This window comes from Aotus nancymaae, unplaced genomic scaffold (genome assembly GCF_030222135.1).
Source record: "Aotus nancymaae isolate 86718 unplaced genomic scaffold, 86718_ANA_hifiasm-v0.15.2.pri h1tg000016l, whole genome shotgun sequence".
Classification (NCBI taxonomy): domain Eukaryota; kingdom Metazoa; phylum Chordata; class Mammalia; order Primates; family Aotidae; genus Aotus; species Aotus nancymaae.
In genome coordinates, this window is record NW_026988428.1 from 62,932,252 (window position 1) to 62,958,424 (window position 26,173).

The 26,173-nt window shown below is 42.0% G+C and overlaps 1 protein-coding gene and 1 non-coding gene across 9 annotated transcripts in view; both read left to right on the top strand.

Moving 5' to 3' along the window:
- The first annotated feature begins 206 nt into the window (after window positions 1-206).
- Window positions 207-26,173, top strand: part of BICD1 (BICD cargo adaptor 1) — a 274,324-nt gene continuing 248,357 nt past the window's right edge. For all 8 annotated transcript variants that reach the window (XR_010343025.1, XM_012458412.3, XM_064377438.1 and 5 more), the window contains exon 1: window positions 207-907. Coding sequence is in view for 7 of the 8 variants with exons in the window: in XM_012458412.3 (XP_012313835.2) it covers window positions 695-907 (213 nt within the window). In the remaining variant the exon portion in view is untranslated. The remainder of the gene's footprint in view (window positions 908-26,173) is intronic.
- Window positions 15,720-15,826, top strand: LOC135275465 (U6 spliceosomal RNA). Its single transcript, XR_010343098.1, has one exon. It is a non-coding gene; the product is annotated as a U6 spliceosomal RNA (small nuclear RNA).

Here is a 26,173-nt window from a genome sequence, read left to right on the forward strand (position 1 = left end):
TTCCCCTTCCCTGGCCCATCGCCTGTGCCTCCGCCTGGCGCGCCTCGCGGTGCAGCGGGCGGTGGCCCCGCGCGCCCGGCGGGAGGCGCCTCGGGATGTTTCCGTCTGGTCCTTCCCTCCTCCCCCCGCGCTGACTCCATCCGCTCCCCGCCCCCTGCTCGGAGCCGCCGCCACGCGGGAAGGGAGGGAGCCGGCCCCGAGACTGCATCATTCCGCACCGGCTGCTGCAGGGCCAGAGGGAGCAGGTGGAGCGAGCGAGCGAGCGAGCCGCGAGCCGGACGGAGCGCGCCAGACCCAGGGCGAGACTGCAGTGACGCGGCCCGGGAGACATGGCGGCCGGGCGTCTCTGAATAAGCAGAATCCGGAGCCCCTCGCCGCCCCCGGCCGCCGCAGCCCGGGCCATGCCGCACGGCTGCTAACCGCACGCAGGGGCCGGCCCCGAGGACACAAGCGGCGGCCGCTGCCGCCTCGCCCCTGACCCTCTGTTCTCCATGTTGCATTTCTCGTCAGTTTCTCGGGCGGTGTAGCTGCGGCTGCCACAAGAGCCGGCAGGGCATCGCGCTGCTCATTCATCCAGCTGCACTTTCTTTTCCATTTCCACCCCTCCCTCTCCATTTCCTTCTCCCTTTCCCCGCCAGCTTTGCATTTCTCTCCCTCACCCCGTCACCCTCTCCTGCATTCATCCACCGGGGCTATGGCCGCAGAAGAGGTATTGCAGACGGTGGACCATTATAAGACTGAGATAGAGAGGCTGACCAAGGAGCTCACGGAGACCACCCACGAGAAGATCCAGGCTGCCGAGTACGGGCTGGTGGTGCTGGAGGAGAAGCTGACCCTCAAACAGCAGTATGACGAGCTGGAGGCTGAGTACGACAGCCTCAAACAGGAGCTGGAGCAGCTCAAAGAGGTGAGTTGCCTGTCACCTCTCCCCTTCCTGGCCCTCACTTCCCCCACCCGCAAGGCCAACTCATCATGATCAAGAAGTCATAAAGGATGTGATTGACAGGACTGTTTCTTCGTCCAGGGTCCTTTGTTGGTAAGAGAAGATTGAAAGCATCCATTGTTTTCTCCCCCAAGAGAAAAATTGCCAAAGAAGTGAATCTATAAGCTGGAATTTGGGAGGCAATGCTGTTTGGCCTGCGGGGGAGGGAGATTCATAAGAGTCTTCAAGTCTCAGCACTCTAAGGCGACATTCAAGTGGGTTGGAATGTATAAATCAAACTTCTCAAAACCGCTGTTATCTCAAACCCAGGTTTCAGCGACAGTCCCTTAGTCCACAAAAGTGATGAGGTTTATGCTTGAGGACCCAAAATTTCAGGATATAGACTGTATGGGTGTAGCTCAGCTTTTCTCACTCCTTGGTGAGAGAGGGAACTCCTCACCAATTCCATTTGACAAAGGCTGGGCAATCTTCATTCTGCTTGGCTTTAGTCATTCTTGTTATTAGGCAGCAGGAGAAAAACAATTTTGCTGGGTGATCCCACTGCCTCGATTTCACCTCGGAGTGAGGCTGGGCCATGCCCAAGTCTTATGAGGTCACCCTGACTAGAAAAAATTGAACTCACCTACAAATAGTCTGAGAGAGTGGTGTATATCAAATACGTGGGTAGTGCATTTCAAATGAGGCTCTTCTGGTTGAAATGATATATTTATAAAACCAGACTATCACAAATAGGTGATGTATGATGTCTATCTTTAGTTTTTTGGTATTTGGCTTCTTTTAAAAGCTGTCTGATGTATGGGAGAAAACAATGAACGTGCTTTGATTTCCTGTCAAGCACTCTTAAGAACATACATGTTGTTTAAGTAACTCGGTCTGTTTTTATCTGATTCTTGAGGCACTATGGGTAGCAAGTAACCAGTTATAAATTTAAAAGTAATATATGCTGCTTTTCTATGTGTCAAGTCCTTATTTTAGGTGGATATTGACATATAAATGTTAATTATCAGTTGGCATATAATATCAAAAATCTATTATGAGTTTGCTTTTTCTTGGGAGGGGTCTTAGGCTGTTACAGTTAAAAGATGTGATTTATAGTATATTGAATCAACTTGCCTTCTAATTTAGTATGTAATATGGTAAGCATTTATACTTTTAGATGTCATATTTTTCTTTGGATGCCTGTCTACCAAAAAATAAATGTACTACTTATGATTAAAAATCCCAGCTAGGAATCTAATCTTTGTGTGTGTCGGGCTGTAAATTTCTAATTCATGTCTTATTTACCATGTACCTGTCTGGTCTTAACAACAGCTGAACTTGTTTATATTTTCCAACTTAGATTAGGCTGACATGTTTAAATGCCATGATGCTAAACCTCGTGAAGTGAGGAAGCAGGATGGTGACTGTAGTTCTCAGAGATGTCTTGATATTGTCTATACCTATCAGCACTGCTTTGCCAAGACAGGAAAGTGCAAACCAGATAGTGGCAAGCCATCACCTTCTTGATAAAGGAGATGGACTTAATTGAATGAAATGTCCCTGTTACTGACCTTCCTGCTTGATTTGAGCAATCCTTCTAGGGATATTTCTGTCATTGCACTTACCTTGCATAGCAAACCTTGATGCAATTGTGTTTTGCCTTTGCTATAATATGAGCTTTGTATCCAAAGTCTTTAACACAAAAGCTAGCACACAGTGGGCATGAAAAATTTATGAAAGAATCAATTTGTACAAGAGGAAGGCACACTTTTATTAAGCATTCACTAGTCAATATTGGTTAGTGTTAGAGAAATACTAAGGAAATTAGGATATATAGGAAGTGACATATTAATAAAACTACATGTATTAGTTTCACCAGCAGTAATGAGAAAAAAGAAAAAATGTCTTGTAGGAATAATGTAACTGTGATTTCTTAATGCAGAATAATGCAAATACCAATTAAATTTTTCTCTAAATATTGTAATGTATATTTTGTTCTGTATAGCAGGAGGTTAATATAGATTTATCAGCATTATTATTACTAAATGATTCTTGTTCATATATTCAGTAGCATTTAGCATAAATGAAATTCAATTTAAGGTTCCTAAAAACTGGTTTATATATATTTATATTATAGTTGATTACTTGATAGTGAGGCCTATTATTTTTATTCTTTAAGCATGGGATATACTTTAGTTGGAAATATTACTTAAATGAGTTAAATCAGTTTCAAGTAATATTTCTTGTGTGAAAAGTAAATCTAAAATAATTGTGCTAACTGAAGTGTTCCAACAGTAATATCATATAGAAGTCAGTTTTGAAAAATATATTTTGTGAGTGTTTTGATTTTTCAAAAGGAAGTTTTGCTCATTATCAGGTATATATAGTAAATAATGTTGCATTATATCATAAAGCCTAGCATAAAAGAAATCTTTGGCTTATTTCTAGGCTCTTTCAACAAATGTGACTTATTTAAAAATAATTAGACCGGTTTATGGGAATATCAACAGAAAACTATTTTATTTATTTAATTTTTTTGAGACAGAGTTTTGTTCTTGTTGCCCAAGCTGGAGTGCAATGGCATGATCTTGGCTCACTGCAACCTCCGTCTCCTGGGTTCAAGTGATTCCCCTGCCTCCTGAGTAGCTGGGATTACAGGCGTGCGCCACCACGCCCAGCTTATTTTTTTGTATTTTTAGTAGAAATGGGGTTTCACCACGTTAGCCAGGCTGGTCTTGAACTCCTGACCTCAGGTGATCTACCCGCCTCAGCCTCCCAAAGTGCTGGGATTACTGTATTAAGTCCAAGTTGGACATTGGTAACTTGCAGCGTAGCAACGTGGCTCAGTCTTTGCAGGTCATTTTGTTTTCCAGAGTCAGCACCCACCAATGTTGCTACCTTACTTCCCAGGCTAGGTACTACTGTGACAATTATGTGAGGGGGCAGTGTTGCCTGCAGATGTGCAAAATCAAGAAGATGAAATTCATTAACTTTTTAAAATCCTAGTTACTTCTTCTCTATCAACCCAATTGTTTTTTGACCTGGCCTGATGTCACTTAGTGCTCTGCATGGACTGCTATAATTCAGCTCACAAAAGAACACACTTGAAAGAATAGTACTAAGGATTTGAAAAAAGGATGACTTCTAACATCATCAGAATGTTCTCCTTTTCATGATGCTTTGGGCAGCTGGACAGAGCAGTACCATCCACTAGAATACTTGAGTCTGGTTTTGTGATTTCACAAGTAACACTTGCTCTTCAGTGACCTGAGGGGCACCCATGCCCAGTCATGTTCAGGGCCTGGCTGATTATATGTTTGGGATGTGCGTAAATCAGCACTGTGCGCCTGTCACCCAGGCCAGAATAGTGTTTGAAGAAGAGTCACAGCTCTAAAATAACCTGAACACTAAAAATATACATATATAAAAATACCCTAGATCTTAAACTTAAGAGTTTTTTTTTTAACTTAAAAATGGTTGAAATTTAGAATGTTGTAAAGTTGAAAAAGAGCCCCTTTAGAAAGGAATGATTCAGCATTACTGGTGGCATTTTAAAAAGGAAATGTGTCTGTGAGACAGCTTTAGAAAAGTTTTGCAGCTTGGATACAGTAGACTATGCACTAATGAGCTTCAACCCATTTTCTTGCTCATTTTGTCAACCCTGACACCAAGGATACTTACCAGCTGCTGAAGAAGCACTTTTTGGACATTGGGAGGCTTTTCCTTTTGGAGCCAGCTCTATGCTTTTTCAGGGTTATAGTTAAGTCATTTAACACATAAATATGTACTTATACAGTTTTAGAGCTTGTCACATTGGTGACCTGATGAATGCCATTTAAATTACCTAGATTCATCTTTAAGCAGAATTAATTTTTTTCCCCTCAGATGCTTGGAAAGATTGTTAGTTTCTTCTATATTTGTAAGTTCTAAATCACGAAATCATATGGTAAGAAAAACCCCAGATTTCCTTTCCAATCTATGAATAAACATAAAGAGAAAGTTAATACTTAATTGATCTACCTTAACTATGATTTCAACTTCTCTCATTTTTTTAAAATTTACATTTACCATCAAATTAATTTTAAAATCTCAAATATATTAAGATCTGCTTTTGGAAGCTTTTTACAAACAACCTTAACAAACGAACAATCACTTTCAATCACATCTCTTTTTTTCTGGACCCAGTTGCTCTAATTTGCACTATCCCTTCTTTTTTTTTTGAGACGGAGTTTCGCTCTTGTTGCCCAGGCTGGAGTGCAATGGCATGATCTCGGCTCACCTCAACCTCTGCCTCCCGGGTTCAAGCAATTCTCCTGCCTCAGCCTCTGGGTAGCTGGGATTACATGTGCCTGCCACCATACCTGGCTAATTTTGTATTTTTCGTAGAGACGGGGTTTCTCCATGTTGGCCATGCTGGTCTCGAACTCCTGACCTCAGGTGATCTGCCTGCCTCAGCCTCCCAAAGTGCTGGGATTACAGGAGCCACTGCGCCTGGCCCCTTCTTTTAATTTCAAATCAAGATTTCATCTCTGATGAAGTTATTTCTCAGATATAACTTAGCAAGAATTTATCATCTTTCATCACATTCCCTATGTTTATGTTAACATGTATAACAGCCATGGTTTGAAGATTTCTTCAGAACTTTTTGCTTGCAAATATTTTGCCCTATCATCCCCTTACATATACTTGTACTCATGGATATTGCTTTCCAAATTTGAAAATATGATAATTACTTGCATGTTGAACTATACATAAAGGACTTACCCGCACATAAGATTCCACCTGTAATTATGGCTTTTGAAAGAGAGAAGGCTGTGAAGGGCTGTATCATCTTAGTATTAAATAATTCATTATGCTAAAGGAGAATGCAGGTGAAGTCGAGTGGCAGGAGACTCAATTGGGAAATGGCCTGTCTTGGGGATGTGGAGCCATTGAAAATAAATGAAACAGTCACTGTGTTTAATCTTACCAATCTTCAAAACAATTCAGAGGGCTTATTGCTCATTTTTACTGATAAGCAGATAATAAAAGGAATAAATCGTTGACTTAGGTACAAGGCTCCATTTAGGACTAGGTTCTTTGCAAGCCTTGCCTCTAATTCATGCAGCAATCCTTACACAAGGTAGGTGTTGCTTGCATTATACAGAAGAGGAAACTGGATCTTAGAGAGGTTTAGGGCTCTTCCCAGGGCAACAAAACTAAGCGATGAAACTTGGAAGAAGCCCACTTTCTTTTCTGTGCATCATACTGCCTTAGAGTGTGAAACATCTCTGCCAAGTCTACAAGTGCAATATAGAAGGTTGTGGTGATGGTCGTAGTGGGTGGATTGAGGCTGTGCAGTGGGACAGGCGTGACAGTCGGGGTCGTGAGGAGGGGGCACATCTGAGAGCTATTTAGGAGGTGGGGTGAATAGGCACTGGGTATTACTGTATGTGCAAAGTGAAGGAGAGAGTGGAGTTGAGAACCTTCTCAGGCTGGATAGGAGATGGTTCTATTTACAAAGGAAGGTATTATGGGCAGAGCAGTTTTAGAGAGTGAAATTGATGCTCAAGTTGTATGAGTTTTTGTTGTTTTTGACACAGGGTCTTTCTCTGTCACCCATGCTGGAGTACAGTGGTGTTGTCACGGCTCACTGCAACCTCAACCATCCTGGCTCAAGTGATGCTCGCACCTCAGCCTCCCAAGGAGCTGGGACTACAGACATATGCCACCATGCCAGGCTAATTTTTTATTTTTATTTTTTGGGACTGAGTCTTGCTCTGTTGCCCCGGCTGGAGTGCAGTGGCATGATCTCAGCACTGCAACCTTTGCCTCTTGGGTTCAAGTGATTCTCCTGCCTCAGCCTCCCAAGTAACTGGGACTAAGGAGCATGCCACCATGCTTGGAGAATTTTTTTTTTTTTTGAGACGGAGTCTTACTCTGTCACCTAGGCTGGAGTGCAGTGGCCTGATTTCAGCTCACTGCAACCTCCACCTCCCGGGTTCAAGGGATTCTCCTGCCTCAGCCTCCCAAGTAGCTGGGATTACAGGTGCCCACCACCACATCTGGCTAATTTTTGTGCTTTTCTTCTTTTTTTTTTTTTTTTTGAGACAGAGTCTTGGTCTGTTGTCCAGGTTGGAGTGCAGTGGCTTGATCTCAGCTCACTGCTACCTCCGCCTCCTGGGTCCAAGCAATTCTCCTACCTCAGCCACCCATAGCTGGGATTACAGGCGTGCGCCACCACGCCTGGCTAATTTTTGTATTTTTTTTATTAGAGACGGGGTTTCACCATGTAGACCAGGATGATCTCAATCTTCTGACCTTGTGATCCACCTGTTTCAGCCTCTCAAAGTGCTGGGATTACAAGCGTGAGCCACCACGCCTGACCTAATTTTTGTACTTTTAGTAGAGAGAGGATTTCACCATGCTGCCCAGGCTGGTCTCGAATTCCTGAGCTCAAGCACTCTGCCTGCCTTGCCCTCCCAAAGTGTTGGGATTACAGACATGAGCCACCGTGACCAGCTACATAAGCCCTTTTAATTCATGTTTTCTTTGCTGGGGAAGCATACATTGCATGATAGATTCAGATACTCAACTTTCTTTCTTTTTTTTCTTTTTTGAGATGGGGTCTCATATTGTCTCCTAGGCTGGAGTGCAGTGGTGTGATCTCGGCTTACTGCAGCCTTGACCTTCCGGGCTCAAGCAGTCTTCGTGCCTCAGCCCCCAAGTAGCTGGGATTACAGGCGTGTGCCACCATGCCTGACTAATTTTTGCTTATTTTTTTTGTAGCGATGGGGTTTCGGCATGTGGGCCGGGTTGGTCTAGAACTCTTGAGCTCAAACAATCTGCCTACCTTGGCCTCCCAAAGTGCTAGGATTACAGGTTAACCCTCAATTTAATAAAAAAATTAATTTGTGCAATTGGTTGTTATTTTATTCAAGCTTAATTTCTAGAATATGGTAAACAATAATGTTTTCATTAGTTAATTTGGTTACTTTCTGAATTAGGAGAAATGCAAACAAATGATGGGGAAAGAAGCTGACTGGGCATAGTGGGTTCTAAGAAGGAAGCGTAAGTGGCATATTAGCCCTTATTCACCCTTTAGGGTTATGGGGGCCGGGAGCAACACTGCTCACTGTTCACTGACTAATCTTTCTTAATCTTGCTTAACCTTTATTGAAGATGCATTAGCATTTTTAATTTAAGTGGGTTTTTTTTCTCTTTTCTTCTTTTGGTGGGGAATGTGGGGGATGCGGGGGTCTCACTATATTGACCAGGCTGGTCTTGAACTCCTGGCCTCAAGCGATTCTCCCTCCTTGGCCTCCCAAAGTGCTGGGATTACATGATCCATTGCATACAACCTTTTCTATTTTTCATTTCAAGAGTTTGCTTTTTAAGAATACAATTGTTTAATTATGACAGTTTTAATTGCAGTACTCCAAGCTAGATAAAAGCATATACAAATTAATAGTTTTCCCTTCTTCGCCCCCAATTCTGTCTCTGTTGTTAACGCTTTGCTGAGTATTCTTCTGTACTTGTTTTAAATGTCTTTAAACATATAGGCAGGGTTTTTTTTTTTTTTTTTTTTTGCTGTTTTTCTTCTTTGTTTTTGTAAAAACAGGATCTTGCAACCTGGTGTTTTAAATTTAGTAGTATGTCCTTTTAAAAGGCAGGTATTTCTGAGACAAAGATGCATTTTTAAAGTACTGGTGAACTGTGAAGAAAATGAGAGGGTTTAGGGAAGAAAACCAGAGAAGCTTAGAGAGTTTGGGTGACCCTGGGGATGTGGGAAGGTGGTACAGGTGGTACCCTGAGGGTAGCACGGGTGGTAAGTGAAAGAGAAAAAGGTGTATAGGTTTGTGTAAAAGGAACTGAGAGAATTTGGTTGCCCCATAGCAGACCCATGTAGTGATACCAGGCGAAAAGATGGACAGTATCCTGGGTGAATTAGCAGTGATTTTGATTCCTTGTCTTCTTGGCTGCTGATGGAGATACGTGTATCAGCATAATACCTGGCTGATTTCCATGGCCAGCAAGAGCCAGTCCTGCAGTGTGATCACATCCTGTCCATTCTGGGTGTTGGTGGCAAGCCAGGATGATTCAGGCAGTTGGGCTTTATTATGTTATCCCTTCTTTGCCCTCTGAAAGCTGAGTTTTGAAATAGTTGGAATCTTATTCAACATCTCAGATTCAGCATGTGGTACAGGAAGTGGAGAGAAAAGGGTATAAAAGAGGAAAATGTTCAGTGAAGGTGTTCTTATTACAATGGAGGGGAATATGAAAGTGGAAATTGATACCTTTTCCTCTTGGGATTTAATTATGTCTGTAAAATTAAGGTGTTGCAATACATAACTTCTATGATTTTTTACTAGCTCTAAATCTCTGAGATGGCTGTGTTTTAGAGCTACCTATTTTGCATATTTATCTGCCTGTCCTTTACTTTTCAAATTCACTCAATATTTTTTCCAAAGTACTGAATAATTTTGCCTCGTTGCAGTAATTTTCACCTAGCCTTCAGGGATCTTCCATCAACTGTTTTCTGTATTTTTTCTCCTTTCCTTTTCTACTCTGGTCACTCAGTTCTAGCCAAGATAATCCACCTTATTTTGGCACTTGTGCTATGCCCGCCTCCCCATATATATATATTTTGAGATGGGATCTCACTCTGTCACCCTGGCTGAAGTGTAGTGGTGCAATTACGACTCACTGCAGCCTTGACCTCCCAGGTTTGAGTGATCCTCCCACCTCAGCCTCCAGAGTAGCTGGGACCACGGGTGCACACTACCATGCTGGTTATCTTTATCTATATTTATATGTATATGTATATCTATATATATTTTTGTGCCTGTTTTTGTTTTTACTGGAGGTACAGGTGGCCCAACTAATTTTTAGAAATCATTATTTGCAAAGATGAGGTTTCGCTATGTTGTCCAGGCTGGTCTCGAACTTATGGGCTCAAGCGATGCTCCTACCTCAGCCTCCCAAAGTGTTGGGATTTTAGGCATGAACTGCTGTGCCTGGCCCTCTAAATTTTTTTTTTTAAACCACTTCATAGTTCTCTTTTTCTTTGAACACTTGGCCCAAATGCACTTTTCTTCTGGATTCATATTACTTTTCTAATCCCACCTATTATGTTATAGAACTGATACATTAGGTTTATTTTTATTGACACATTTGTACTTGGCTTCAGCAGAACAAGGCCCTGTGGGTCACTGGGGGCCATATTTTGGATCAAATGAAATCACTTTCTGACAAGGATAGTTGTCCATGAATGGAATGAGGCAGCCTTTTAGGAAGTAATGAATTCCTTATCACCAAAAAGGAGAAGCTAGTCAGCCACTTGCTGAGAATACACTATAGGGGGTTCATCCTTAAGAAGAGGTATATCTAGGCGCGGCGTGGTGGCTCACGCCTGTAATCCCAGCACTTTGGGAGGCTGAAGTGGGCAGATCATGAGGTCAGGAGTTTGAGACCAGCCTGGCCAACATGGTGAAATCCCGTCTCTACTAAAGATACAAAAAATTAGCTGGGCATGGTGGTGCATGCCTATAATCCCATCTACTCGGAAGGCTGAGGCAGGAGAATTGCTTGAACCCTGTAGGGTGGAAGCTGTAGTGAGCTGAGATTTCGCCATTGTACTCCAGCCTGGGCAACAAGAGCAAAACTCCATCTCAAAAAAAAAAAAAAAAAGAGGTTTATCTAGAATGATCTCTAAGGTTCCTTCTTATTCTGATTTTTTTTGATTTTTATCATTCCAGATGTTTAAAATAATTTCATATGTTTATGTTTTTTATGCTCCTTTTCCCACCACTAGAGCACAGTGTTTCCAACACGGTTAAAATTTTTTGCTTTAATATTTGGCATTTCTTTCTTTGTTTTCTTTTTTTTTTTTTTGAGACAACATCTTGCTCTGTTTCCCAAGCTGTAGTGCAGTGGTGTGATCTCGGCTCACTACAACGTCAGCCTCCCGGGTTCAAGCAATTCTCCTGCCTCAGCCTCCCGAGTAGCTGGGACTACGTATACACCACCACGCCCAGCTAATTTTTGCATTTTTAGTAGAGACGAGGTTTCTCCCCGTTGGCCAGGCTGGTGTCGAATTCCTGGCCTCAGGTGATCTGCGTGACTTGGCCTCCCAAAGTGCTGGGATTACAGGTGTGAGCCACTGCCCCCGGCCTAATGTTTGGCATTCACACTATTTGATGACTGTAAACATTTGGAGTATTTTCAGAATGTCTCAGAACTTTATTTTCATTTATGTTTTTGCTTTATTTTCAGAAGAAAACTGATGGGTAATATAAAGCTTTAAGATAAGTGTATCTCTAAATTTGGAGAACTTTCAGTGAAACTGTACATTTTGAACCTACATGGTTGTATTCGGGGAAGTCTACAGCCTCCAGAATCTTCCTTTTCACACACATGATTTTATATTTTGTCGTTTACGCCTAGTCCAGTATTTTAGAATCTGCATTGTCAATAGTCAGCCCCCAGTATCTGTGGGTTCAGTATTCTTGAATTCTGCATCCTTGGATTCAACCAATGTTGGATTGAAAATATTTGGAAAAAAATTGCATCTGTACTGAACATGCACAGGCTTTTGTTGGTCATTGTTACCCGAATAATTCAGTATAACTGCTATTTACATGGCATTTACATCATATTAGGTATTATAAGTAATCTAGAGATGATTTAATGTATACTGGAGGATGTGTATAGGTTATATGCAAATACTACACTATTTTATCTCAGGGACTTGAGCATCTGTAAATTTTGGTATCTGCAGGGGGGTGTCCTGGAATCTCCCCACCCTTACCCATACTGAAGGATGACTGTATTTATGTTATATACCACTCCAAGATTTTCTTTCTGCCTTAGATTGCCCATTACCTCTTCATCTGTTTCATTTATTCATTCAAAAATTTGTATTGAGTGGCTACTGTGTCAGGCATGGTGCCACTTGCTGGAGATACAGTGTTGAACAAGACAGACGCGATGGAGCTGCCTGTGTGGAGCTTATGTTTCAGACTGGGAAGAGAGTCAGCGAACATCCACACATATTTCAGTTGTGAGGGGTGCCATGAGGGAAGAGACAGACTGGCTGGGGAAAGTGTGATCAGGCAGTCTTCCCCAGGAGGTGAGACTGGAGCCCAGACCTGCATGATGACAAGAAGTCGGTCATGTGGAGACTGGGGAATATGATTTTTAAGAAGAGGACAAGTGCCAAGATCTGCGAACTCTGTTGTAGTTGTTAGGGGAAATGATGGGTTACCGTGCTCTGTAAAAACGACCATTCATTTGAAATATGACTATTCTGTAATATAGTGTATTGCCTATTGGATTTTTCTAACGAAGTATTGGGTCTCAACATTGGAATTGTTTGAGCAGAGCCTAGATATCTCCCTGAGGTTTTCTCTGAGAAGAGGTGGGTGGGAACCAGTGACTTTCGATACAGACTGTACATTAGGAACCCGGGTGAACTATAAAATGACTGCTGCCTGGATCCCACACCAGGAGAGTTAAATCACTCGTTGGAAGTGGAGCCTGGCTTCAGCATGTGAATCCCAGTCCCCTTAGAGTTGCAGCCAGAACCTCTCTTCTATATTTCCAGCTTGAGGACTAAATGACCCCATGGGCGTAGAAGTGTTCAGTAAGAAAATCTGGGTCCAGATGCAGTGGCTCATGCCTGTAATCCCAGCACTTTGGGAGGCCAGGAGTTCGAGACCAGCCGTGACCAACATGGTGAAAACCCATCTCTATTAAAAATATGAAAATTAGCTGGGCATGCTGGCATGCACCTATAGTCCCAGCTACTTGGGAGGCTGAGGCATGAGAATTGCTTGAACCTGGGAGGCAGAGGTTGCAGTGAGTTGAGATCATGCCACTGCACTCTAGCCTGGGTGACAGAGCAAGACGCTGTCTCAAAAAAGAAAAACAAAAACTGGGAAGTTATGAGCTAATATATAAACTTTCATTGCACAGTCTTTTAAAGTTTGTTGTTTCTACTTTCTGAAAATGAAAACATTAAATCCTTTCCGAAAACCAGAAATATCAAAAACTTAACTGCATTAGAGAGATGTCTGTTAAATTTGAGTGCATTTAGTTTTCTATTCTTGAGGACTGTTTCAAGTTTCTTTTAAAAGTTGTCTCTTATTGTGTCTAGTTTATTTTATTTTCTTTGCAGTTTTTTTATGCCAACTTTACACATTTGTAAATAGAATATTGAAAAAGAATTTTTTTGAGTGATCGATCTCTAACTTCTGGGTGACTTTCAATTGTTCTTTTGGTTGTACATCTTTACTGTTTTCCAGCATTTTAAGGAGTAAAAGCACTACTCTAAAATGTCACATTTAACTGCTATGTTTCTGTCTTTAAATTTAGAATTGAAAATGAGAACCTGCTTACATTTATGGGAACAATAACAATATATATGCAATAACAGCAATTTCCTTAAGAATGTTTTGTTGTGGTTTGGCGTGGGTCTGTAATAGAAGGTTCAGAATGATGGGTCTTTGTTTTTCTCTTGCATACTGCAGAGTAATGTGGAATCAAATGCCACTGTTGAAGAGCCCTTAGTCATCAATTTTTGAAATTGAAAAAGGTTTATATTGTAACAAGGATGGGCCTTTTTGATAAGCCCTACTGATTGCTACTTTCCAGATGGTTTTAGGAGATATTTTGAAGTTGACTTTGTGTGAGGTAACTAGATGGAAACAGGATGAATTTAATCTTGCACATGACTTCTTTTGTTGAGCTGGAGATACTGTTATCTTGCAGATTATCTTGTTGGCATGCATGACAATTTTTTTTTTGTCCTATAAATTACAAACTGTCTTTCTTTCTGCTAAGGTTGGTGTACTTTGATTCTTAAAGCTCCAAATCTCAAGAAAATATAATTAGGATGGAAAATCAACCATTAGAGAGAGAGAGAAAAAAAAAAGAAAAAATAGAATGCACTCCAAACCAATTATAAATAGCTTTTGAATTGCTGGCTCCATAGATAATTTTAAAAAATTGATACCAGCTCTTAATTAATGTTGGCATTAAAAACTAATGGTAGCCGGGCACAGTGCGTCACGCCTGTAGTCCCAGCATTTTGGGAGGCCGAGGCAGTTGGATCACTTGAGGTCAGGAGTTCGAGACCAGTCTGGCCAACATGGTGAAACCCCGTCTCTACTAAAAATACAAAAATTAGTTGGATGTGGTGGCGCGTGCCTGTAATGCCAGCTACTTGGGAGGCTGAGGCAGGAGAATCTCTTACAATTGTGCCACTGCACTCCAGCCTGGGCGACAGAGTGAGACTCCATCTCAAACAAACAAACAAATAAACAAAAACTAACTATGGTTAATGATCTAGTGATCTGAACAACAGAAGATCTCAGTTTGTCAATTTTTTTTTTTTTTGAAACAGGGTCTTAATCTCTTGCCCAGGCTGGAGTACAGTGGTTGTGATCTCAGCTCATTGCAGCCTTGACTTCCCAGGTTCAAGTGATCCTCTCACCTCAGCCTCCCGTTGGGACTACAGGCATGAGTCACCATGCCCAGCTACTTTTTTGTATTTGTTGTAGAAACAGTGTCTCACAATGTTGTGCAGATTCGTCTTGGACTCAAGCATCTAACTGCCTTGGCCTCCAAAAGTGCTGGGATTACAGGCATGAACCACTGTACCCGGCCTCAGTTGGTCGATATTTTACGATAATTTAGAACTAGAATCCTTTCTTAAGAGCATTCTCAGATCTTCTACCTTAATTTCTGTAGTTATTTCCAGTCATGTTTTATAATCAAGTGCTAGTTTTCACTGTGGCCAAATAAGTGATATATTTTTGTAAATCATATTAAAGTGCTTGAGACAGTCCAAGCAATTATTTGCTAAAATTTAGATCAGGGTCTCAAAACTACAATTACATTTTTAGATAATGGTCACAGTAAGTCTTTTCATGAAAAAAGCAATGAAGAAAGCTCTAGACCGATGAGATTTTAGTCATCATTAATCAATGCCAAGTGAAAAAATTTTAAGATGCATTTAAATTTGTGATGCCAGTGTGATTCAGAAATTTGGAAAATGAATTTCAAAGTAAATGCTGTGAGCAGATAGGTCATTGCGTAAACATAACTTCATTCCTACAGTAGTGATTCAGTGTGAGATTTTGGTGTTGAGAATGAATGAGGTAGATAGCACGTTAGATGGTCCAAAATGCTATGGCGGGGAAAATCCCTGGGGACAGGAAGATGGCGTGTGAGGTGGAGGAAGGTTATGATTTTCAGTAGAGTGGTCAGAGAGAGCCTCATTGAGAAGACACACTAAGGAGGCCATGTGGCTGGAGGGGACTGAACTAGGGGGTGAACAGTAGGTGAGACCAGAGAGGGGGTCACGTGATATAGCAGCTTCAACATTATCAGGACTTTGGCTTTTGCTCTGAGTGAGATGGGGAACTTGCAGAGAGCTTTGAGGAAAAAAGTCACAATGTTCTGCAATTTTTTCCCCCTGCATTGAAATAAACTCTGCATACATTCAAGCAAGACTAAGACCCCCTTCAGGGAAAAGGAGTTTTCATTAACTCAGTATCCCATGAGGTAAATGGCATTCTCTTTCTTCCCACCATAGCAAGTGTTTAATAGATGATTATGGTATTGCACTTATTTAGGCTGGGAAAAAAATAAAGATGAAGTTATTAAGACAGCCAGTTCTGGTCAGGCGCAGTGACTCACACCTGTAATCCCAGCAGTTTGGGAGCCCAAGACGGGTAGATTACCTGAGGTTAGGAGTTTGAGACCAGCCTGGCCAACGTGGTGAAACTCCGTCTCTATTAAAAATATTAAAAATGTGCTCGGTTTGGCAGCACATATACTAAAATTGGAATGATACAGAGAAGATTAGCATGGCGCCTGTGCAAGGATGACATGCAAATTCGTGAAGCATTCCAAATTAAAAAAAAAAAATTATATATATATATATATAAAATTAGTCGGGGATGGTGGCGCATGCCTGTAATCCCAGCTACTTGGAGGCTGAGGCAGGAGAATTGCTTGAACCGGGGAGTTGGAGGTTGCAGTGAGTCAAGATCGCACCACTACATTCCATCATGGGCGACAGAGCAAGACTCCGTTTCAAAAAAAAAAAAGACGGCCAGTTATTTGAAAAGAGGTTGGAATAGAGCACTTGCTTTAAAAATAACCATTTGTTTGCCTAGATTAAACCCATTTACTCAAGACACTGAGCTGACTTGCCTGGTTCCTTGTACCTGAATCTTTACCTAACTGTCTTGTCCTTTCTGTCCTTTATTCTCCATAATATGAGCCATCCCGTAGACCCTAGTCAAAGGGGATGTAAAGATAGTCTCCACATTGTATTACTAAGGAGACATAAAGATAGTCTCAATATTATATTACTAGTTCTGTGCTACAGTTTTCACTCAGGTTCCTGAGACACTGGAATTAATGCCTGTTATTCATTTATTCATGTATTAAATCTTTAGAGAGCATGATCTATATGCCAGGCATTATGCAGGCTATACACAAATGAGGAAGACATAATATTTATTTTTAAGTTACGTATTTCTTGTTGGAGGCAACAGAGATAAACGGAACATGCGTCACCATACCCAGCTGATTATTGTATTTTTAGTAGAGACGGGGTTTCACCATATTGGCCAGGCTTGTCTCAAACTCCTGACCTCAAGAACATGGTTTTTTGAGTTAAGACCAGACTATGTTTGAATCCCTTTAGCGGGACTCCATGTTTGGGTCCTCTTTCACGAACACTCCCTTCATGGAAGCCATCATTCTCTCTCCTGGATTTCCCCTCTGGGGTCCCCTTCCACACTCTCTCGTAGAAGCCTGTCTTCCCCTCCTAAACTCCATCTCTCTATTCCCTTCCACACAGTGTGGAAGCTGCTTTCCTCTCCTGGATTCCATCTTTCTGGATTCTGTCACTCAGTGTGAGAGTTAGCTGTTTCGTTCTCTCTCCTTCTCCTGTTTCTCTCTCTCTTTAAATAAATAAATAAGGCCGGGCGCGGTGGCTCAAGCCTGTAATCCCAGCACTTTGGGAGGCCGAGGTGGGTGGATCACGAGGTCAAGAGATCGAGACCATCCTGGTCAACATGGTGAAACCCCGTCTCTACTAATACAGAAAATTAGCTGGGCATGGTGGCGCGTGCCTGTAATCCCAGCTACTCAGGAGGCTGAGGCAGGAGAATTGCCTGAACCCAGGAGGCGGAGGTTGCGGTGAGCCGAGATCGCGCCATTGCACTCCAGCCTGGGTAACAAGAGCGAAACTCCATCTCAAAAAAAAAATAAAAAAATAAAAAAATAAAAAAATAAAAAAATAAATAAATAAATCCCTTTAGCAGCTATGTGATCTTAGGCCAATACTTGAAATGATGTGAATGTTGGTTTACTCCTCAGTAAAATGGAGAACGATAATAACTGTAAGTGGCAAGGAAAAACGCATGTGAAGGATTTAATACAGTACCTGACATATGACAGCACTTGATAAGCGATGGATGTGATGGTGATAATAATAATAATAATAATAATAGTAATAATAATGAAATAATAATGTGTTGGCTGTGCTTGATAGGAGTGGAGGGTTGCAAACTCAGCTTGAATCGGAGAAAACTCCCTGATGAGGCAACATTTGAGGGGGTTTTGAAGAATGAGTAGGGATTTTCTAGGGAGAGAAGAGGGGCAAAGTCGCTCAGGAAGATGAAACAGCCTGTAGAGGAGGGAAGGCTGTAGAGATTGTTGCCCGTCAGTGTCTGTGTTGTTGCAGTAGGTGGTAGATGGAATGGGGAGGGGAGGTGAGCCTGGAGAGATGATTTGGGGCCAGATGGTGAAAGCCGCATGATGGGGCTTGTCAGTTTCTGCTAGCCAAGGCCTCAGCATCTGACTGTATGTAACAGAGTTGGCTGCAGGAAGGCCTTGCCTTTGAGAGCCAGGTCTGGAGTACCTCTAACTAACAAAGGGTCTGGGAGGATTTCCTGCTCCCATGCCCTCCTTAGTGTGTTTTAGAGTCTGTTTGAACCTTCCGGGCTCCTGTGAATCAGAGTGGCAGCTCCTCAGTTGAACTTCTGTTGTGACCAGGTTGCCTAATTGGCTTTGGTTTGGGCACCCACTGTCCTTCCACGTGGTTGTATAGATGCTGCTCCGATGACTCTGATCTCTCACAGACCCCTCTGATTCTTGACTCTTGGCTTTGGGAGCCCCTAACGCCCTGCAGTCTTGACTTAGCTACTAATGGTTGATCAGACCCTTGGATGTTGAGCTCTTTGCATACTAGACTTGAATGTTCCCTTGCCCATTTGATTTGTATTAATTAGGATTCGTTGGCTGTTTCCCTGCTCTTGTCTTTTCTCTCTGTTGCTGCTGATTCAAGTTTAACCTCTGTTTTCCTTCTCCTCTGGGAAGTTTCCCTTATGCCTCTTGAACAGTGTCAAGAGCACTTAAGGAGCTCAAACTTTATACTGTATATCATGAGAAAAGCATTGAAAGTTTCAAAGCAGGAGAGTGACATAATTAGCTTTATGTTTTAAAACGGATTTTTGACTTTAGATTCTGGCAGTACAGTGGTCCTGTGGTCTGAGACCTCTGACTAACCTTCCTGGTGGCAACAATTAAAAATGTTGAGTGAAATAAAAAACTAGCCCTTACGTTGAATGAATGAAATGATTACTTGGTAAGGATGCTCAGAGGCTAAAACTGAATTAAGCAAGAGCTCTTAGAAGTAAGCAGTGCATTGGCTGGGTGCATTGGCTCAGTCTGTAATCCCAACATTTTGGGAGGCCGAGGTGGGCGGATAGCTTGAGCTCAGAAATTTGAGTCCAGCCTGGGCAACATGGCAAGACTCCATCTCTACAAAAAAAAAAAATGTAAAAATTAGGCAGGCATGGTGGCACACAGCTGTAGTCCTAGCTACCTGGGAGCCTGAGGTGGGAGAATCACTTAAACCCAGGAGGAAGAGGTTGCAGTTAGCTGAGATCACACCACTGCACTCCAGCCTGGGCAACAGAGCGAGACTCCATCTCAAAAAAAAAAAAAAAAAAAAGTAAGCAATGTGTCATATCTGATTTTTCTCCCTGAATGCATTTGTGGAATCAGTATTGGTTAAAAATTGAGCATTAGTTTTCTGGCCACTTGGAGTAGAGAAAATAGGAGATAAAGCCTAGAATATCTTCAGATTTGGGCCCCAGAGGACTCTACAACCATTGTGGAGGGAACTGGACGTGGTGGGAAAAATTGTATACCCCTTCTCAGACTTCATACCCCACCAATGGGCTCTCACCACAGTTTGCAGGCTGTTCACACTGAGTGTGTGTGTAGAAGGGGAAATCTTAAGGTTAGAATGAGAGTGAACGCAGGCTGGTCACGCCTGCAGCTGTCTTTGAAGACGCTATCATGTTGGGCTAGGAATAGTTACCATAGATAGTATTCTAAAAAAAAAATAGGAGCTGGCCGGATGTGGTGGCTCATATCTGTACTCTTAGCACTTTGGGAGGCCGGGGTGGGTGGATCACTTGAGGCCAGGAGTTCAAGACTAGCCTGGCCAACATGGTGAAACCCCATCTTTACTAAAAATACAAAAATTAGCTTGGCATGGAGTACAAGTCTGTAATCCCAGCTACTTGGGAGGCTGAAGCAGAAGAATCGCTTGAACCCGGGAGGTGAAGGTTGCAGTGAGCTGAGATCACGCCACTGTACTCCAGCCTAGGTGACAGAGTGAGACTCTGCCTAAAAAAAAAAAAAAAAAAAAAAAAAAGCCAGGCTTGGTGGCTCACGCCTGTAATCCCAGCACTTTGGGAGGCCGAGATGGGTGGATCACGATGTCAGGAGTTCAAGACCAGCCTGGCCAACATGGTGAAACCCCGTCTTAAATTTAAAAAAAAAAAAAAAAAGAGCCTGCAGTAAATAAAATTGCCAAAATATAAACATAATATACAAGGAACAGGCACCAGGCACCATTGGCTCCACATCCTCGTCATCACTTGGAATTGTCAACTTTAGAATGTGTGCCTCACTGGTAGATGTGACAGTGTACCTACCTCCTTATGGCTTTAGTTTGCATTTTTTGTGGCTCTTATGAGGTCATGCCTCTTCAGTATTTACGGGCATTTATGACTGTCCTTCACTGAAATGCATTTCATGTCTTTCCTCATTTTACCATTGAATTGTTTACATTTTTCTTACTGATTTGTAAGAGTATACATCTATACCCGTATTCCATATACTAAGCCTTTTTAGTTATTTAGATGTGTTGGAAATATCTTTTCATAGCCTGTGGCTCATCTTTTCACTCTTCCTTTGGTGTCCTTTGATGAAGAGAAGTTTATAATTTTAATTTAATTGATTTGTCACTCTTTTGTGTTTATAGGTTGTGTTTTTCTATTCTTAAGAAATTCTTTCCATGAAATCATTAAAAACATTCACCTATATTGTCTTCTGAATATCTTATGGTTTGCCTTTTTTTTGAGATGGAGTCTCGCCTTGGCTGGAGTGCAGTGGCGCAATCTTGGCTCACTGCAACCTCCACCTCCTGGGTTCAAGCGATTCTCCTGCCTCAGCTTTCCAGGTAGCTGGGACTACAGGTACACGCCACCATGGCTGACAAATTTTTTGTATTTTTAGTAGAGATGGGGTTTCACCATATTGGCCAGGCTGGTCTCGAACTCCTGACCTCGTGATCTGCCCCAGTTTGCCTTTTATATTTAAATCTTTAATTCTCCCTGGAATTGATTTGTGCATTTGGTGTGAGGTAGAAATCTAATTTAAATTTTTTCCCATGATTCTGCCCCACCCCCCCAATAAAATTAGATAGCCAATGATCTCAGTACCAGTGGTTACTGGGCAGTCGATCTTTCCTGCACTAATTTTCAATGTCTGTATTGTTATAAATCAAGTATTTGTATATGCATGGGTCTATTTTTGGACTATTCTGTTACATTGGTTTGTTGGCCTATTCTTGTGCAAATACCACACAGCCTCACTCTTAACCATTTTAAGTTCTTGGTAACTGATGGAATATTCTTCCTATTTTGTTCTTCCCAGGAGTCACTGGCTTTGGAAACCTTCCTTGCCGTCATAGGCTTTTTGCTTTGGAAAGCTCTCAACATTTACAAGGAAGCAATGAATGTGAACGAAGGCAGATCACACAGTTTATTTCCATTTCCCCAATAAGCATTAAGGAGGATGATGTTGAGGGTCTGGTTGTGGTTGTCTTAGACTTTGCACGTGTTTTTATAAGCAGAGCAGACAAGCTCCAACAAGGGAACTCAGTGATCTAATTAGATGTTACTAGAAATCTTATGGGGCTGTGATCTTATTCTTTTGTTTTTGAGATGGAGTTTCGCTCTTACCGCCCAGGTCGGAGTGCAATGACTGGTTTCGGCTCACTGCAACTTCCTCCTCCTGGGCTCAAGAGATTCTCCTGCCTCAGCCTCCCAGGTGACTGAGATTACAGGTGCCTGCCACCATGCCCTGCTATTTTTTTTTTTTTTTTTGTATTTTTTAGTACAGACAGGATTTCACCATGTTGGACAGTCTGGTCTTGAACTCCTGGTCTCAGGTGATACACCTGCCTTGGCCTCCTAAAGTGCTGGGATTATAGCCATGAGCCATCGTGCCTGGCCTGATCTAATTCTTAAGAAGTCACTTTGGAGAAAAATATTATTTAAGGGCTTTTCATAAAGTATTCAAAAAGGTACAAGTTCTAATCTAACACTGCCATTTGTGGTTTTTGAGCAAGCATATTCACATTTCTACTTAAGCATCTGAAATATTGCCTCTATCTCTGGAAAAATTCTTCCCTTGGTTATTTTTCTCTTGTCACTGGAAGAATACATGCCTGCACTCATTCTCTATCCACTTAAGGTCTCTTTAGGTATAAATAACCTCATGATCACATAAAAGTTAAAGCTTTAATGGAAAAGACTCAGATGAAATATACCTAAGTAGGAATTAATTGCTTTTTATCACTTTACATTATTTCATTTTTAGTATTATGAAAAATATAATTGTTCCTTTTTTTACTTAAAAAATTCAGTGTAATTTGTGCTCAGTTTTAGACCAATAATTTTTCCCATATGTTTATAGTTTAATTGTATTTTCAAGCCAAAATACTTGAGTTTTTTTCTATCATAATATTGTCAATATGAGAAATGTACTTTTAGTTTAAAATACCTTTTAAAACTGTTTTTTTTTTGTTTTTTTGAGACAGGGTATTGTTCTGTTGCCCAGGCTGGAATGCAAGGGCACGATCTTGGCTTACTCAACGTCCCAGGCTCAAGCAACCCTCCCGCCTCAGCCTTCCAACTAATTTTTTTTTTTGAGAGGGAGTCTCACTCTGTCACCCAGGCTAAAGTGCAGTGGCATGATCTTGGTTCACTGCAACCTCTGCCTCTCGGGTTCAAGCAATTCTTCTGCCTTAGCCTCCCAAGCTGGGACTATAGGCATGTACCACCATGCCCAGCTAATTTTTATATTTTTAGTAGAGATGAGGGTTTCATCATGGGTTGGCCAGGTTGGTCTTGAACTCCTGACCTCAGGTGATCTGCCCAGCTCGCCCTCCCAAAGTGCTGGGATTATAGGCGTGAGTCACTGTGCCCGGCACCTCCTCAACATTTAAATAAAATCATATTTTAAAATTGAGATGTAAGCCTACACTTCCCCCTTATCACCTATCTCTAAGCTTACTGCCTAGACCTGGTTTGAACTTTTGATTTAGTACTTTCAAACTGTGATTTTATTTTAATAATTATTTTTCTGTTGCAGTATATTTCAACTCTTCTTGGTCTTGAAAAGATTTGTGAGTCTTTTTGACAAAAGGTGGTGGTAATTCTCGATTTCGCTGGATCCAGTAAAGGGGGCTGCTCTCTTATCAGCTGATTATTGCCCCCAGAAGCAGTCCTACCATGGCTTTTTTGGTCAGTTAATCAAAATTTACGCATTTGCTCTGAGGCTTACAAAAATACTGTGTTCATAAAAAGCCCTCCTTCACAGTTTGTGAAACAGTTGCATGGTGATTTGGGATATTTTAAGTTTACCATCACCTCCCTGTCCTCTGCAAAAATAAAAGTTGTGGAATGCAAAAACAACTCTGTTGCATTAAAAGGAAAACTTGGTGTAGGAAAAAGTAACTAGGAATGATGGCTAGGTGACACTGTACTCCCAAACTGAAGATCTAAAAAAATTCCTGATCGTAAATAAGAAAAATTATATAGACATCCATTGCATACCTGATGACTGAAACTTGTTATGGCCCAGGCATTTGCACCCAAACGGTGCCAGGGTACAAAGTTCCTGCCCTCAGCGGGTTGACACACTAGTAGGGGAGAAAGACAACAAAAGCTTAAGCAAGTCAGTATGTAATTTTACATGGTGATAGGTGCTAAACAGTAAATAAAGCAAGGAGGAGGAATAACAAGACTGGCGAGGGTGCTGGCTGGGGTGGCTATTTGAGAAACGAGGGCCAGACATGGCCTTTCAGAGGAGATGGTGTTGGAGCTGAATCCCAAGTGGTCAGAAGAAGCGAGGCGGGGAAAGATTTCCATTTCCGGGTCAAAAGTAGCAGCAAGTGTAAAGATCGTGTGATGGGAATGAACCGGGTGTTTGTGAACATGGCATGTTGGGTGCTGTGAGCCTTTGTGGCGTGGAACTGCACTGTGGGACTGTGTGGCTTAATACAGGACAGTTGGCATCCCTAGTCACTCTAATTACAAAAACATAGTCACACATTCTAGACACCTGCTCTCTGCCCCCACCCCAAGGGGGCAGTACTGCCTTCAACCAGGACCCCAAAAGACTCCAGTGTGGTGGTTGTTGGGAAGGGGGAATATGAGAAGGCAGTGGAGGGAGTGGTCAGCAAGCAGGTTCTTTGAGCCCTGGCAAGAAGTCTGGATTTTACTTTAAGCTACCTGAGTGATGTAATTTCATACCTTTTTTTTTTTTTTTTTGAGATAGTGCTTTGCTCTGTTGCCCAGGCTGGAGTGCAGTGCATGATCTGGGCTCACTGCAGCCTCCGCCTCCCGGGTTCAAGTGATTCTCCTGTCTCAGCCTCCCGAGTAACTGGGGCTACAGGTGTGCACCCAGCTAATTTTTTGTATTTTTAGTAGAGACAGGGTTTCACCGTGTTAGCCAGGATGGTCTTGATCTCCTGACCTCTTGATCTGCCCGCCTTGGCCTCCCAAAGTGCTGGGATTACAGGTGTGAGCCACTGCACCTGGCTCATACATGCTTTTAAAAGATCACTCTTGTTATTCCTTGCAGACAGTGGAAGAGTGAGCCAATTTAGGAGGCTATTGCAGTAGTTCAGGTAAGAGATGATGGCGGCTTGGACTGAGTGAGAATCTACTTGAGGGTGAGAAGTGATCGGATTCAGGATGTATGTTGAAATATTTGTTAATTAATTAAATATGGGAGGCAAAAGAAGTGGAGAAATCAGGATGGCTTCTAGGTTTCTTATAAGGAGCTAAGAAGAATGCTAAGAAATCATATAAGGAAATATAAAAATGAAGAAATAAAACTTTCACACTTAAATTTAGGAGATGAAATATTGCTTATTTGAATTTGAAAATTCTTATGGATACCAATATTGATACTTTGTTTGAAAAAGAACTTTCAGATGAGTCTGCTGGCCAGGCACGGTGGCTCATGCCTGTAATCCCAGCATTTTGGGAGCCTGAAGTGGGTGGATCATTTGAGGTCAGGAGTTTGAGACCAGCCTGGCCAACTTGGTGAAACCCCATCTCTACTAAAAATACAAAAATTAGCCAGGTATGGTGGTGCACACCTGTAATCCCAGCTATTTGGGAGGTTGAGGCAGGAGAATTGCTTGAACCTGGGAGGCTGGCGGAGGTTGCAGTGAGCCAAGATTGCACCACTGCACTCCAGCCTGGGCGACAGAGCAAGACTCCATCTCAGAAAAAAAAAAAAGATGAGTCTGCCAAAACATTTCTCATTTGGAAGGGATTCATGACTTTGCCAGAAAAACAAGCAGCATCCTATAGTTATAATGCTCTATGATGTAATTTACTGGACTTAAGTTGGCTACATTTCATGATGCATATTAAGTGTGAAACCATATTTCTTAGTTTCTGTTATGAAGTTAAAATGTTAAGTCATTCTTATTCTTATAAAGTCAAACGAACTAGCCACGTATACTCTTAACATTCTGTGAAACCAACTTCATCGAGTTACTGAAATGGATGCCAGTACTTTTTAAACCAGAGTTAAAATAATTATTTATAGGAAGCAGTTGTGCACTCTAGATTAGGAACATGGAGACTGGAGCATAAATATATTCTTGAGCTAGAATTAAAGTAAAACATGTGACGATGGAAAATATCAGCTCTCCTGGCCCCTGCCACGGAGCTTGGTAAGCCTTTGTTGACTCACTCGCGCTGCTAGATCATGCGATGGTCCCTGACGGCCAGGGAGGCGAATAGGCTAGTCCAAGTAAAAAGCTGATATGATCTTTGTCTGCATGAACAGAAACACTGTTTGTAATGTAATGATAATGCTGGCTTCTTGCTCCTGGAATATTGTGTTCTAGGTAATATGGTCCAGAGGCCAATGGGTGCAGATACAGGGATACAGAGCTCAATTTACTATTAAAAATGACCTTCTCTAATGACTAAGCCAGAGTGAAAGTGAGCAGGCCATCTGAGGAGAGAGACTTCCCTGTTGGCTCATCATGATGTTTAAGCAGAAGCCAAAAAGCTACTTAGTAGGGATGTCAAGGAAGTGAGTCAGGTGTTTTCAGCACCATGACTCCGTCATTGTGCCTCTCTCCTTAATACCTCAGAATTAGAATAAAGTCTTGATAACTGTAGTTGCACAGTCCTGTGGTTCATTTTGCAATGACCGCTTGGTTGTTAAACTCTCTAAGTGAAACACCATAGCAATGGGACCAATGCCGGCAAGCCTGGCCACCTTTGGTCTACAGCAGATATTGTGAACTGGTATCCCGTGGCCACAGTCAGCCCTGGTGATTTATAAACATTTTGATTTAGGGATCTGCTTTTTTCAAGGAGAATCATATAAACTGGATTTCAGGCCAGTCTCAAAAAACTGGAAGATTTTACAGAGCCTTGGGCCCACATTTCTGTGTGGTATCAGAGGGTGGAGCTGAATGAGTCCTCCTCTCCCCTCTCCCCTCTTCACTCTCTTTCCCCAATTTTTTATTTTTATTTTTAGAAATGGAGTCTTGCTCTGTTGCACAGGCTAGAGTGCAGTGGTGCGGTCTCGGCTCACTGCAACCTCTGCTTCCCAGGTTCAAATGATTCTCCT